General features: G+C 41.7%; 1 protein-coding gene across 2 annotated transcripts; it reads left to right on the top strand.

Moving 5' to 3' along the window:
* The first annotated feature begins 16 nt into the window (after positions 1-16).
* On the top strand, positions 17-11822 carry LOC137164260 (putative deoxyribonuclease TATDN3). Of its 2 annotated transcripts, none has more exons than XM_067564993.1 (10): positions 17-114; positions 783-815; positions 3499-3572; positions 5183-5267; positions 5963-6025; positions 8135-8244; positions 8639-8694; positions 9798-9910; positions 10991-11068; positions 11451-11822. In XM_067564993.1, the coding sequence occupies exons 1-10, from the start codon at positions 55-57 to the stop codon at positions 11592-11594; spliced, it is 816 nt and encodes a 271-aa protein (XP_067421094.1). In that variant the 5' UTR covers positions 17-54; the 3' UTR covers positions 11595-11822. The 2 variants fall into 2 exon arrangements, with proteins under 2 accessions (XP_067421094.1, XP_067421093.1); XM_067564992.1 differs by having other exon boundaries at positions 10988-11068.
* The last annotated feature ends 3541 nt before the right edge of the window (positions 11823-15363 follow it).

The following is a 15363-nucleotide window of genomic DNA, read 5'->3' as shown; positions in this document are numbered from 1 at the left end:
GAGCGGAAACGGGGCCCCGCTCCGCCGTTCCGGGCCCGGCCTGGGCCGCCGGGGATGGGGGCCGCGCGGCCGGTGGATTGTCACTGCCACCTCGCCGCGCCGGACTTCCAGCGGGTGCGGAGCCGCCCAGCCCAGCGGGACCTTCCCCTCCGGCTCCTGCCCCTTGGTGCTCGCCCCCCTTCCCCGCTTCACCCGGAGACCTGCCTCCTGCCCTTGGGTTGTTTCCCCCCCCCCACACACACACACTGCTCCATCGGGACCTCCCCGCCCCTTCCTCACCCGCCTCCTTGCCCCATTGCGACCCCGGTCCTGCCCCATGGTCACCTCCCATCCCTGCACCATCGAGCCCCCTGTCCTTCCTCTTGGTCACCCCTCCCCCATCGGCTTCTACCCCCTTTCCTACCCTATCCACACACTCTAACCCTTGCTCCCCTCTCTTGACCTCCCCCCCCATCAGGACTCCACCCCCTCCTGCCCCTTGCTCACCCCCTTGCTCCCCACCCCCAGTGCGTTACATCGGCGGTGAGTGGCCCTTGCATTGGGGAGGGTGCGAGGGACTGCTCAGTGATTGCTGGGGTTGCTTTTCCCCCAAGTGGAAGAGTTCCATCCCACAGATCAGTGTCTTCCAGCCCTCTGGTGTCACCCCATGGCTTTTCCACTGTAGCCCTTCAGATCTACCTCTGTTTGCAGAGGCCTTAAAAGAGTAGACACGTGTGTCATTTTACAAGTCTTGTTCCCCTCTCCGATTCAGGTTTCCTATAAAATTTTACGATCTCTTTCAGGATATTGAGGATGTGTTGGAAGAAGCAAAGAAGGTGGGTAAACAATACTGGCATTTTTCTATAGTTGCAAAGTGTTTGCTATTTACTAAATGTATGTCCTGCTCCTGTCAACACTTACACACATGCTTAAATTTAGGCATATGAATGGTCTCATTGAGGTAAATGAGGCTACCCACATTTCTAAAGTTATGCATGAGCTTAAATGTTTGCCTTATATTGAAAAAAATCTTCATTTCTGCTAACATTGCCCATTTCCTATTAGCTGAGCACAAAGTTTTATACTTTAAAATACAGAATGGCTAGCAATACAAAATTTAGTTAAATGTGGAATTTATAGGAAGCATAATGACATCTGAATACTCAGCACTTTCAGACCCTATACAAACATGAAGTAATCTTCACAGTATTCATTATTATCCCCCTTGTACAGATGGAGGAAACTGATGTAGAGAAGTTAAGTGAGGGATTCAGATTCACAATAGGTGTCAGAGTTGAGATTAGAATTTGGGAGATCCTGGTTTACAGATCTGTGCTTACTTCACAGCACTCGCACGGCTTTCTGTGACACTGACTATGTTTATTTTATCTGACAAAAAGGACAAGCTAGAAACAGCGTGGCCTCGGGAATATTAGAAATAAAATAAAATCCTCCCTTCGATGTGCTTTGTCCAGGAATTTTAGTGATTTGGGGACTGATCATGCAGACTGCTCTGCACAGCCAGACTATCACGTCTACATAGACCCCACTGACTTCTCTAGCATTCTTTGTGGGCCAACTCTTATGCCTGAATGGAGCCCTGTAATGGCATGTCTTTACCTCAGGGTTGCCCCTCATGGCTAGATGACCTGTGGCAGGGGTCTTCATCTCTAACAGCCCTAGTGATCACTTCCTTGGCCCCCCAGGGCCTATCTTTGGCTGGCTCCTTTGGCCAGGTCACTGAAAAATTCAGTCCCCTTTTGGGGGGTAACAAAAGGCACAACTGTAAATAAATATTTACACTAATAATACTTTGCACCTTTTAGGCTACACTGAAGCTCTCTACCTTTTGCCCCTATTTCTGGGCCTTACAAAGTTTCTCCTATGTTGCATCTTCTCAGCAGGCTTCCTCCCAATGCCTTGCCTTGCCTTGCCATGCCATGCCATCAGCATATCTCAGGAATCTCCCTGCTCTTTGCAGGCCCTATCTCAGGACCTCTGCCCAGCCTCACACAAGCCTGACCTACTCTCTAGAGGTCTCATCCAGCTTGACTTTTGCAGAAAAGAAACTCCTCTTTCTCCTCTCCAGACTGAGTTCTCAGGTCTGTTTAGGTAGTCCTCTCTCTGATTCCCCTCCGGCCCCACAGCTGCGGTCAGTCAGAATTCCTTCACACTCAGCTGGGAGATAGCTGTATGGTTAGAGGCAAGGCTGAGGCCAGCTTGCCTTAAAGAACCACCCCCTTTGTGACAAGCCCCAGTGAAGTTAATGGACTCTGGACAAATGTGTCTCTCCATGTGGAGCAGCTTGAAGGATCAAGGTCTAATTATTTGTAGATAAAGTAGCTGGATTATGTTTTGAGAAAGATAAATCATGTTGAATACATTTAATTTTTCTGAAGCCATGACTTTTTGTGTAGCATGTGGTTTTTAAAGGAACTATTTATAGTTAAGATACCTTTATTACCACTGTATGGACAGGAAAATCAGCTGTCATTTCTGTTTTTTCATGTACCCTATGGAAAAATCCTTATTAGGAGGACAGTTTCCAGTTCACCTATTTTTTCTGATTTCATTGTTTTACTTTTTAGTCAAAGTTATGAGTGTGTTTCATTTAGTAATGGCTTTCCAACATCATTAATTTAAATGTTGGTACAGATTGCTTTAGTATCAGTGTACTAAACTGAAATTCTTTATCAAAGAACAGTTTTGGTAGGAGCAGCAACCATGCAAACTTCCCTGTGCCATTCTGCTTGTGTTTCTCATCTTGATTTTGGAGCTGTCAACTCTAGGAGCAATAGGGTACTTCAATTTCCATGGCTGTTCAGTCTTTGGTGCTGAGATTGCCACAAGACTGTTCACTTGGCTAAGACTTGATATTTTACATCGACCACCAAAACAACCCTCAAACAGAACAAACTCACTTACTGCTGATCTACATCTTGACCTAGTTCTTATTGATGTTAACTGGAGTCTTTTCATTGACTTTAGGAGCATGATTTTGCTTCCATTTAACTGTATTTGAGACAATGGTCTAGAGTTGAAATGTTCCATAGCCCATTATCAAAACCTCAAAATGTCAAGTCACCCCTGTTTAACCTATTTTTTATTAGATGGGCCAAAAAGTAAAGGGCTTGGTGATTTGTTTTCGACTCTTAAATACTTAACCTACACTATCCTTTAAAAATGCCCTGTTGTCTTAAAAAAATTCTGAATTCATGGACACTTTTGAAAATTATTCTGATTATTTTTTCAGAACTTGCACTAATAGGGGGCACAGGGCTGGTTGCTAGGAACACTTGGAATTCAAACAATCTCTCCCAAATCCCACCCCGGCATCAGCACTTAAAAAATCAGGCGTTCCAAAGAGAGGTTCATTTTACATAAAATATCCTCATCTAATTTTTATCAATTAAATGCAGACCACGAGAAAACCCGGAAGTTCTATCAAGCTAAGATGTTATGCTAGGATTTCCATTTGCTGCTGTGTGCTACAGTGATTTTTATTTCGTGTTGTTTCAGGCTAAAATTTTGGCTCTTGTGGTAGTTGCTGAACACTCAGGAGAATTTGAAAAAATTATGCAGCTTTCAGAAAGGTATTGTTTATTCCAATTACTTTGTCTTCTTTGCCTGTGATTAAAACAATAGTTATTTTAAAATGACTGCAGAGCAGTTTGACAAGGTTGGTGCTGTAAGATTCAAAACTTCAAGGAAAGCATGATCTATGGACTGGAAGGGGTGGAAAAGAAAACACAAGTTGCTACTGTGCATGGGCAGTACCCAAAGGACAGAGCAGAATTAGGGGCTGTTTATGGGATGCAAAAAAACCTTACTTAGACTGGAAGATCCTTGGGGCAAGGACTGTCCTCTGGTTCTGTGTTTGAACAGCACCTAGCACAATGGGGTTCTGATCTGCGACTGGAGCTCCTAGATGCTATTGCAATGCAAATAAATAATGATTATAAATGAGACCTGGTGAATCAATAATAATAATAATAATTCACAATTTCCCACTTTTCCAGTGCCTTTCATCCAAAGATTCCTAAGGACTTTGCAAACATGAATTAAGGCTCTCAACACTCTTGTGAGAGAGCTAGGTTATGCAACTTTACAGACTTTACAGACCAGAGAAGTTAAATGAATAGCTCAAGGTTACGTAGTGAGTCAGGGCAGAATGGGAGTAGAATCTAGAAATCTTGACTCCTGTCTTCTGAACTAACCATTAGCCACACTGCCTCTCAGAGTGAATACTATTCTACTATGTATTTTTTCTATTTGGCTCTTCGGTACATAATCAAATGTAGGATGTTTTTTGAGTAGGGAGCTTTCTGCAATATCTAGAACTTTCTGAGCTTTTTTCCTCTTTGCTGGTATTAGAGTTGTGACACAAACCAAAAAACTCAAGCACAAAAAGGCATCTTAAGCTGGTATCCCACTGGTATTTTATATGTTTGCTCTTAGGCTGAGTCTTTATTTTGTATTATCTTATTTATTTCAATTTCTACATGCATAAAAAAGTGCATCTCCAAAAACTTATCACAAGATGAAAGTTGGAATACAAAGGTAGCAGTATTTTTATAAATGAGATATAATATGCTTTTCACTTCTATAATTCCTTTTAACTGAAGATCTCAAAGTTCTTTACAAACAATAATTGAACTTCACAAGACGTTTGTGAAGGAGGTTTTTCCCTCATTTTACAGAGGGAGGGAAATTGACGCACAGAGAAGTTGAGGTTAAAATTTTCGGAAGAGACTACTGATTTCAGTTGCCTCAGTTTCTGAGTATCCAACTTGAGACAATCCTGGTCTGATTTTCAGAGGCATTCAGCACTAACAACTTAATTGAAGACAAGTTTTGAGTGATCAGCACCTTAGAAAATCAGGCACTAGATGTGTCAAGCTGGACATCCAAAAATCAGAGGGGACTTTTGAAAGTGTGACTATGACTTGTTTAGTGTCAGAGAACAAATCAAAGGCAAGAATAGAACCCAGGTACTCTGACTTTCATTCTCTGGCACTAGGCATAAGATGTGCAGTCGCTCAAATGGATTGCTGGTTATTGGGATGACAAGGAATATACTGTAGCCTTAATCAATCATTTAGTAATTTTTTCTCTAGTTCTTTAAACAAGCCATGATGAAGCATGCTTTGTGATCTCTCCCATTGTTCATGTATTTCTCATTTCTCATATTTCTCATTTCTAGGTACCCAGGATTTGTCATGCCATGTCTGGGAGTTCATCCAGTTCAAGGTATTCCCCCAGAAGAACAATGCAGTGTTACTTTAAAGGTAAAATATGGACAAGTTAGATTAGCGCACTAATAAACTGCTGTTTGGCTCAATCTTGACGTGTGGCAATTAAGAAACATTCAGAATTGACTCATTTAACATTTAAATCCATCCTAAACTTTATGTTGATTTTTACATGTTGCCATTATACAGAAAACACTGATGAAATCCTGAGATCCTTATTCATCTTTGACTCTGTTGATACTCAAGCAAAATGCTACCGTAGTCATTTGGCTTACTATTTTACAAAGGGCTACAGTGAAGTGGAGTGATCTGCTTACAATCAACATAATGAACATGCACATTTAGCTGTCACTCTATTAGCACGGGGAGTGGAAGAGATATGTACACATCTGTGTCCATGCCCTGACCATATTTGGTGACTATTTGCACCTGACATTTGGCATTCTCAGGATATGAATAGATCTTGTCTTGAAGAGGTAATTAATTACATGTTCCACTCATCTGAAAAAAGAAACTTCAAGGCAGAATGGCCTTGCAGGATCTTAAACCTGATGGCCTATCCCTCACCCAACCCCCCCACACCTATTGTAAGAGCATGTTTCAAGGTACACAAACAACAGATAAAGCAGTTGTATATCACAGTGGAACTGAATTCATCTTGCTGTTGCTTTGCAAGGATAATGAGGATTGTTTCTTTAATTTCTTCTTTCACATAGTTTTTCTCTTTGTAGGACCTGGATGCTGCATTGCCACTTATAGAACTCTATAAAGATAGGCTGTTGGCAATCGGAGAGGTAAGTAGAAATTCTGTGTTTTGTTTAAATCCGCTTTTTTGCCAGCATAGGTCTTCTGCGTTACATGCATTTAGCACATCATTGGTTCTATGTAAACAATAAGTAATACTAATAATCTGTGCAGGTGGAGAGCCTGACCTGTTATTCCAATACTGAAAATGTTTTCCTTCATATATTTCCCTGATACGTCTCCCGCCGCCCCGCACGCCGCCTCCCAACTGCTACTTACTTTGCAGTATAAATTTTTCATCTGAACAGGAAGTATTTTTGCTACCTCTGAACCTGCTGTTAATGCCCTTCAAATAAATGAATTGGCAAAGGGAATTACCATTCACACAGCAGTAAGGGACTAGCCAGAAAAAAATAAGAAGAAAAATATAGTAATAGCATTTTTTATCTTCCTTCTCCCCCCTCTCAATCTTTCAAGTTCCCCTACTTTTTCTCTCAGGATTTTTCAATTATACTTCTCATTTTTAGAATTTCCACTGACCTATCCTACCTCTTGCCGCTGCCCTTTTCTGCTGAGAATAATTCACGGTGTTGATTCAACCCAATGGGAAAGTGTGCCAGTGGAACTTGATCATAAAGGTTGAATGAAAAGGAGCAGGTTTTAAAAACTATTAGCTACTTTTTATTTTATATTTAGTTAATAGTATTGACTTGGTATGAAATATAGTATCTTAAATATAAATTATACCTTTCACTTTCAGCCCTGCCAATTTGTGTTGTGATCTTGAGAGCAAAGTGTGGTCAAGGTGGGTCAGTAGTTGAATGGGAGATCTCCACTGACTATTTAGGGGGTGTGGAAAGCAGAGTGTGTGATTCAGTTGGTGATATCTCACCTGTGATTCAGTATTGAGATGAAGTAGGGTGCAGAGACACTGCTGCTGAAGGTGCTGTTTTTAGGATGAGATATAAAACCAAGATCCCGATCACCTCAGTTCATTAAAGATCCCATGGCACTTTTCATAAGATAACAGGTGTTAACCTCAGTGTCCTGGCCAAATTCCCATTGAGGTACATGTATTCTGCTTTCCTAATTTGCCTCAGCAGTTTTGTTTGGCTGGGATTCTCCTTTGCTTCCTGTCCTGCAGTGTGGTTTTATATGCCGTTGTGGTTTGAGGCTTGCTTAATTAATGTTTGTTAAGCTGTTATTACTTCCTCTCTGTGGATTCCACGGTGCTTTAGAAATAATGTATGTATGAATGTATTGACATAAAACTACAAGTGTCAATTTATTGATTCTCAAAACACACAATGCAGTAGGTAAGGAATACATAGTGTTCATTTGACTCACCACTGAAATTCAGGGTGGAATACAGCAGAACAATATTAGAGCACAGTAATGCTTCATGACAGGTTATTACAGAACATGAAGGAGAATAGCTGTGTAGTGGCTTGTATGACAGGTGTTTGGTATCTGAGTCCACTTCCTGCAGGACACCTGGTCATACCTCAAAACCACCGCAACAAATGACAATCTTGCTGGCAGTTTTAGCAGAGAGAATTAAATAAGCATGAAGTATCCTATTACACCTGGATTCCCTTTGACTTACTCTCTGATACTGTGCAGGATTGAGTGTCACTGACATGGCATTATAGATAAATTTGCCATGCTGTACCTGTTTTGTAGATAAGTCAAGGACTTTGGTTGGTACAGCTGTGGACCTTTCACAAGCATGAGAATTCAACTGAAAATATTTAATTCATATACTATACAGCTGGCTGACTTCACTAGAAATGGGCTTGAGCTACAGGTTCAGATCTGAATCTGAACTTCTCTTGGAATTTAGAGGATTTCAGGTACAAGGCTTTAGTCTGAAATCATCTTTAAACAATGGTTATAGCTGCACAAAAATCATATATAGGTTAAAATGTTGAATAAAACTCTTGGGTCTCTCAAACACTATCAGAGTTGGAAATAAATTCAGTGTTAAATCACTAATAAGACTCTTTGCAGTAGAGCTCATTTTAATGGCAATCCTTCCTAAATGTATACATTTTAAATAGACTTTCAGGATTGAAAAACTGTTTCTTTTACACACTAGACTGCAGTTCAGTAAATAATCAGGTCAGTGAAATTTTCTTATTTCTCCTCTTGTACTGTAGGTTGGACTAGATTTCACTCCCAGATTTGCCAGCACTGATGAGCAGAAGGAAGAACAAAGACAAGTCTTGACCAAACAGATTCAGTTAGCGAAAAGACTGGATTTGCCTTTGTAGGTCTTGTTTATACTGACAGGGTATTGTGTTTCCAAAGAAACCTAAAATCAAATTCCCCCATATCTTTAGTTATTAAAGAGCCCACAGCACTTAAAAAAGTAATGATATTGACTCCATTGTCTTGGCCAAATTCCAAAGTGGAAGTTACATTCTGCCTCCTTAGAATACCCTTGTAGTTTCAGTTGCATAGAGTAGTCTTCTTCGCTTCTTGTCCTAGACTGTTGCTGCTGTCTTTTCATGATGGCTGAAGTGATTTCTTTATATATGTTCATAAAGTTCTATGGGAATCTTTCTTGGTGAATGGTGCTATAAAATTGCTGTCAAATAAGTTAATCTTATAAAAAATACTTCACTTAATTTCCTAATGCTAGCTTTTGTTTTCTTCAATAGAAACGTCCATTCTCGTTCAGCTGGAAGACCGACCATTAATCTCTTAAAAGAACAAGGTACTTTTTTTGACTCACCTTGTGCTATTAAAAATTCAGGTTTTTTTCTGCAGGCTTTCTTCAGTTTTACCACATCCTCCTTATCTTCACGCATATCAGTTTATGTACACAAAGCCTGATGGGCACAGTTATGTTAGTCCTTCTCAAAGTATTGTAATTTTGATTTATGGGATTTTCCTGTTTGAAGAACTGTTCAGATTGCCTTAGCCACTAGCAGTTTTCCAGTTCAAATATACCTTCTGACAGATCCATATCCATGCTCAGTGACTGCTCAGAGTATCAAACTCTCCAGGTTGACATCTGAAATTCTACTTTTGATATTTTTAAAAGGTGGAAATTTTAAAAACATTTCCAATAGTGTTACAGGCAATTAACTATACGATACTTCCACAGCTTAAGTCTTGGGGCTCATGAAGTGGAATCCTGTCATTATTAAAATAAGTTGATGATAAAATAAGGCTCTGTTATCTCTTATGTCTTGAACTAAGATCAAGTGTTGTATCAATACACACTCTTTTGGGGAATGGTATCCTGTACGGTAAGGGAATATGGACTCAGTGATTTAATAGGTCTTTTTCATCTCTTCACTGTTGCCCTGTTTATCTTACTTTGTGGGGGGAAACCTGTAAAAATAAGGAAGGAAGAAAAGTGAATGTAATTTCTGTCTGTCTCTATTATGTTAGAATTATGATGTCAACTCCTGACAGAAATTCCTTGGTCTCACTGTGCTTTCGTGAGACTGCAATGCTTTCAAGAGAAGCAGATTAGAATTGTTCCCATGGTGTTGTCTACCTCCCTCCCTTCCTCACTCCCTCCCCAAACTGGCTCTGCTTGCAATCCCCAACATGGCTCCTCTTGTAACTGGCTCTTCTCCATACCCAGCCCCTTCTCCTGATCTATTTTATAGCTATCTGGCACCACAAGCACCAACTGTGCTGGCACTGCTAATCGGTGGCTTCGCAGGAGCAGTTTTGACTCTGCTCCTCTCAGTAGCACTATAGTCCTAGGTAAGTACAGTGAGACCATGGGTTCTAGTACTAGGAGATGACATCATAGTCCTACCATGAACACAATTACTTCCTAATTGATTTGGCTCTCTGTAGGTGCTGGAAGGGTGTTGCTCCATGCATTTGATGGGAGGCCATCTGTGGCAATGGAAGGAGTGAAGGCTGGATATTTCTTCTCCATTCCTCCTTCCATTATAAGAAGTGAACAGGTAAAGTTCAAAGGGGCTAATCCTATCTCAGTACTTGGGGATTTCAGCCTGTAGCCCTCTGTTTATCACAATGAGAAAATATTACTTGTGGTTATGCTGAATTTTTAAAAAAGCCTTAGGGCCTGTAACATGTTGTTTTGCCCATGTTAAAAATTTCTCATGACGTTTTCTTTGGAAAGCACTTGCACTCCCATGCTTTGGAGTCAGGCCTTGAAATTGGGCAGGGGGGTGAATTGTGTGTCAGAAATTAGTGTTTTGCTGTTCTGGTGAAAAGCTACCCAAATTTGGCCAAGTTATATGTCCACAAAAAACTGCAAGTTTGCATGCTCAGGAGAGACTTTAGATTTTAGCTGCTAAATTCCTCAAAGATCCCATCCACACTGAGCATGCTCCAACTCCAGGCCGAGCGGAACTTTCCTGTAATTTCTGTTCTGCGTTGCTGCAGGCTGTGCTGGGTATGGGCATCTGAACTGAGAGCAGGGAGCCTATCTCTCCTGTGATCTCAGTAACCTCCTGCTGGGCCCAAGCAGCTGGAGGAGGAAGCAGCTGTCTGATTTGAATGCAGAAGGGACAAGAGCCAGACTGGGATGCAGGAATAGATTGGGGCAAGAACCCTGGGGATGGGAGGTGGGACAAGATTGGGGGGAGAAAAATTAGTATGCGAGCACGTAATTAAATATTGTATCATAAGACATATGCACAAAGAGGATGAATTAGGGTTGAACAGGCAACTTTGATTCTGGTAATTCTGAGCTTTTGAGTGCTTTACTTTGCAACCCTAATGGAGGGTTTTTTTTATGTGCAATAATATTACTTGATTTAATAGATAATAATTGGGCCAGGGCTTCACTAGGGGTGGGATCATGTATTTTATGGAGACTTTATGAAAAAGTAGTTAATGTATTCTTGACCATATTTACTACTTCCTAATTGTGCAGTTAGGCAAAATGTATTTACAAGATCCCCACATGTATTACTGCCATGCCTTTAACATGAAACATAGCTGTCTCTCTCTCTGCTTTTTTTTCCATAGTTTGAATGAATGAGGCATTTAATAGCTTTCTTGTTTCCTTTAAGAAGCAGAAGCTTGTGAAACAGTTGCCCTTAGAATGTATGTGTTTAGAAACGGACTCTCCTGCACTAGGTCCTGAAAAACAGGTAAATTGTTGGTTTCTCAACTTATGCATTTCCAAAATGTAGCATACTGAGGACAGTAACAGAGGGCAAAAATTGATTAGGTAGAGATTAGGGAGGAAAGACGTCATCAGATAAAATTTGAAAAGAGATTGCAGGTTGATAAGGCAAAGTGATACAAGGAGCCAGTTCCCAAAGGCAGGGACTGCACAGGAGAAGACTTGCCAATTGCAGGAATAGACTAAGAGGAAACTGGAGCAAATATAACTGAGAAATTACTCTTAAAGTCCCTATCGATGGTATATTTGAAACAGTTAGCAGCAACTGGTTTTGAAGAGAAATTGAATCTGACATTGATGTAATTTGAGATGATCTTTAATTTATTCTCTGTTTTTGTGCATTGCAGGTGAGAAATGAACCAAAGAACATTTTCGTTGCTGCAGAATATATTGCCAAAATGAAAGGAATCCCAGTGGAAGAAGTTATAGAAGTGACAACACAGAATGCATTGAAACTGTTTCCCAAACTTCAGAAATTTCTCTGGAAATAGACCCAGAAATGTTTTAAATTTGCAATTACATTATGTCCCAACAGCTACCATGTGTGCAATCAAAAAGCTTGTCTTGTCCTAACTGCAGGCTTTTATTGTCAAATAATTCAGCAAATATATATGTTGTATAGAGGCAAGTTGTGGGTATGATGGATCTCTCATCATTCTGGTATCTGGTCCAGATATAGCTTCATATTAGTTGCTTAAATAAATACGGAAGAAGGGGTCTATCTCATATCTGTGAATTAATATTATGGCTGCCTCACTTAACTAAACACTAAGTGAAATCCTGGCCTTATTGAACTCAATTGCCAAACCCCTATGGATTTCAACAGGCCCAGGATGTCATCCCTATAATCAGTGAAATTATCTTCATAGTATCCCACTTGTTGCTCCTAGAGCCCAGCCTCAGCAAGGAGGCAGAATGCAGGGTCTCTGTGGAGTTGCTCTATTAAAACAGGACTGTAAGGGAAAATCTTTTCTCCTATCCCAGTCTATGGCCACTGTAAACTTCTACACCAAAGCTGGGCCTGACCTGAACCCCAAAACCATGTATCTGAATGCTTCGAACTATGGCAAATTCAAATCTGCATCCCCGCTATGTGGTCTGGGCCCATGTCTTCTACGTCCCAAATAGTTGTGCATGTTTTAAAACCTAAGGCCTGTCTATAGGGTGTGTTAGTCCACACTAGAGGGGTGTAAATTCTAAAGAACACACAAGCATGTCATGTACTCACTGGCCCATGTGGATGCTACTGGCGTGAACTAAAAGTTCTCTAGTGCGCATTAATGTAGTCCTTTTTGAAATGGGACTACATTAACACGCCAGAGGGAAATTTTAGTGTACGCCAGCAGGCTCTACATGGGCCAGTGAGTGCGTGACATGCTCGTGTGTGTCTCAGAATTTACACCCCTCTCGTGTGGACTAACGCACTCTACAGACAAGTCAGTTCTGTCTGCGTTAGTGCATACAGTTTAACTCCTTTTTTTGATTCTGAAAAATCTCTTACTAAACATGATTCTGAACTGCTGTTTGACATTCTTGGCTTTCTGTGAATGGATGTCCGACTGACTAATTGTAGTCATGGTGCCAGTGGAGTAGAGACAGAGCCTCTTGCCTTTGAAGTCAGTAGGAGTTTTGCTCTTTGTTCTTCAGTGGGAGAAGGGTTGAGCCCTAAGTAAGAAAAAATGTAAGCAGCCTATTGCTAGGTCACGTGGAAAGTAACTGCTGTCCACCTTAAGTGCTTGTTTTCCTCCACATTTTCAGCTCTATGATTACTTTTCTTCATCACTCTTGTGGGAGGTTGGCTTTATTTGTTCCATCAGATAGTAGCATGTTAAGGGAAGTTGTACCTAGAGTTGCCTTATCAAGTTAAGAAAATGTCCCTAAGTCTTGTTCTTCAGAAAACACCTGAATTTGAATAATTTATATATATATTGCAATGTGTATTATGGTTTTAGAAGACTGGAAATAGAAGGAAGAAGTGCAAATAGGTAAACATCTGGATCTAAGCTGGAACCCTGATTAAGGATAATTGCTGACATAGAGCCATCTGCTGCCCTGGTTCTGCATGCACAGCTTCCACTGTATCAGTATGAGCATTCTCTGTGCATGGATCAAGGGCATTGTATTGCTCAAGATGCCTCTAGGGCAGTGATCCCCAAACTGTGGGAGGCCTCCCTAGGGGGGAATGGAGGAACATTCAGGGGGCCCAGGCTAGCCCCCATGGGGGTCAGGGAGGGAGCATTATCCACCCCAGCTGTGCTCCCGGCCATGGCTCTGCTCCCATCCCCAGCTCTGCCCCCAGGCCAGCTTTGCCCTCATTCCCTCTCCACCTCCATCCCTGCCTTCAGCCCAAGCTCCTCTACTGAGCCAACTGTGCTGTAATGGAGGATGGGTGGGACAGATTCCATACCTGGTAAGGAGAGGTGCAACTGGAAAAATTTGGGCACCACTGCTCTAGGGAACTTTGAAATGGATGCACACTACCCACTGCAGATCTGTCCGCTTCCATTTTTTGTCTACACACACAAATTGAAATGATACAGTATAGCTAAAGTAATCCAACTCTCCCTCAGTTTGTATGCAGCTATACCAGTACAACAGTGCCTTATGTGTGTGGAAAGGGGAATAACTGCATCCACCATAAGGATTGCACCAATTAAACTTCGGGGTGGTGGTGGGGAAATTACACCTCCAAGTGCTATGGTACAAAAACTGTATATACACCAGGCCTTAATCTAACAAGAAAGATTTTATTTAAAAAACAAGGAAAAAGGCAAGAAAGTTAAATATAAACCATCAAATAATAAAACACTCAACACAGATAATGCTGCTGCTGCTGTAGGTGGTCCTGGAAACAGCATGACATCAGATTATACATGCTGGACCCTGATCCTGCAAAGGATTCAGTGTGTCTATAAATGTTCACCAGTGGTCTCACTGAAGTCACATGAGCATAGGTGTGCACATGCTTAAGGGTTTGCAGGACTAAGGCTGTAACGATTAGATCCTATAAAATGCAGAAAAAATTGCTAATTCTACAAATGTGGGTATAAAAATATGAAGTCTCAAAATCTTCAGCTTCCACTGTTTGACTAACACAATTACAATAAGATCCTCTGTTTCTGGACATTCCTAGCCTCATTGAAATGGATCATTGTAAGAAATATGATTTCTAAACTGAGAGTGTCCCTTTAAAGACATTTTGCTTTAGCAAAACAATAAAAGGGCCCTTGTAAATGATAATCATTTGGAAAGAGACTCCAGGGGAAGACAGCAGGGCTCGCTTTCTCTTCCTCCTGAAACTCAAACATACCATTTGTAAAAACACGCCTGCAGTGCAGAGCTGGGGCCGGAATTTCCAATCCAGCCTTGATCACTCCGAAACTGCATGCACATGTATCTAGAGATCTCACCCAAGGCCTCTACACACTATAGCTAGGTGGCTGTGTGCCTGGGCTGGGCTGTTTGTCTTATTGGAAGTGGGACTCAGGGTTGCATTGTATTTGCTGCTCTGGGAAGAGCCATATCCTCTTTCTGCAGCCACAGTTGTAACAGGAGGAGCCCAGCCAGGCCCTGCCTGCTCAGGGCGCCTTTCGCAGCTTTTCCGTATGGAGAAGGACTGTTTTATCGATTGTCACTGCCGACTCACAGCCAAGGAGTTCAGGCTGGTAGGACTGAAGACTGCAGTCAGTTTATGCACTGTGCACCCAGGCCCTGTGCTGGGGCCTGAGGCCTTGGGTCTGCTCTTATTGAATTTGCAGCCCCCTGGGTATACAAACTGTTACTGCAACAACAGCTGTTTCCAGGCTACTGACTTAGGGTATGTCTACACTGCGAAGTGAAGTTGATTTAATTTCAGTCGACATCCAGCCACCAAACTAATGAATTCGGTCAAGCATAACCATGCTTATTGCGTTGGCAGAGTGCATCCCAATCAGCCATGCTTATATTGATGAACAGAACAGTGCACTGTGGGTACTAGCATGGGTACTAGTGCAGGTAGCCCCAACGGCTTTTGGGAAGGTCTTCGGCCTCCCAGGATGCAATGTCCTCCCTCCCTTCTTCCTTCCCCTGATGTCAACAGCAAACAAATGAACACTTTTTCACACCACTTTTAAAAACCCTGGTTCAGCCGGGCGTACACCATTGCCCAAGAAGCATGGAGCCCGCTCAGCTCTGCACTATCATTGTAAGCATCACAAACACCTCACAACTTATCCTGCAGTATTTCCAAGGCTGAGGGAGGAGCTGCAGTGTGGAAAA

Source organism: Emydura macquarii, unplaced genomic scaffold (assembly GCF_026122565.2).
Source record: "Emydura macquarii macquarii isolate MOO-44397 ecotype Brisbane River unplaced genomic scaffold, CSIRO-AGI_Emac_v2 contig_2676, whole genome shotgun sequence".
NCBI lineage: Eukaryota > Metazoa > Chordata > Testudines > Chelidae > Emydura > Emydura macquarii.
The sequence above is the reverse complement of the archived record's forward strand: the minus strand, read 5'-3'. Positions and strand labels throughout refer to the sequence as shown.

Excerpts from the sequence above, each read along its gene's own strand:
- LOC137164260 (XM_067564992.1), top strand. The coding sequence starts at position 55 with ATGGGGGCCGCGCGGCCGGTGGATTGTCACTGCCACCTCGCCGCGCCG. Across the intron at positions 115-782 it reads CCGCGCCGGACTTCCAGCGG|GATATTGAGGATGTGTTGGA; the intron begins GTGCGGAGCCGC and ends GATCTCTTTCAG. Across the intron at positions 816-3,498 it reads TGTTGGAAGAAGCAAAGAAG|GCTAAAATTTTGGCTCTTGT; the intron begins GTGGGTAAACAA and ends GTGTTGTTTCAG.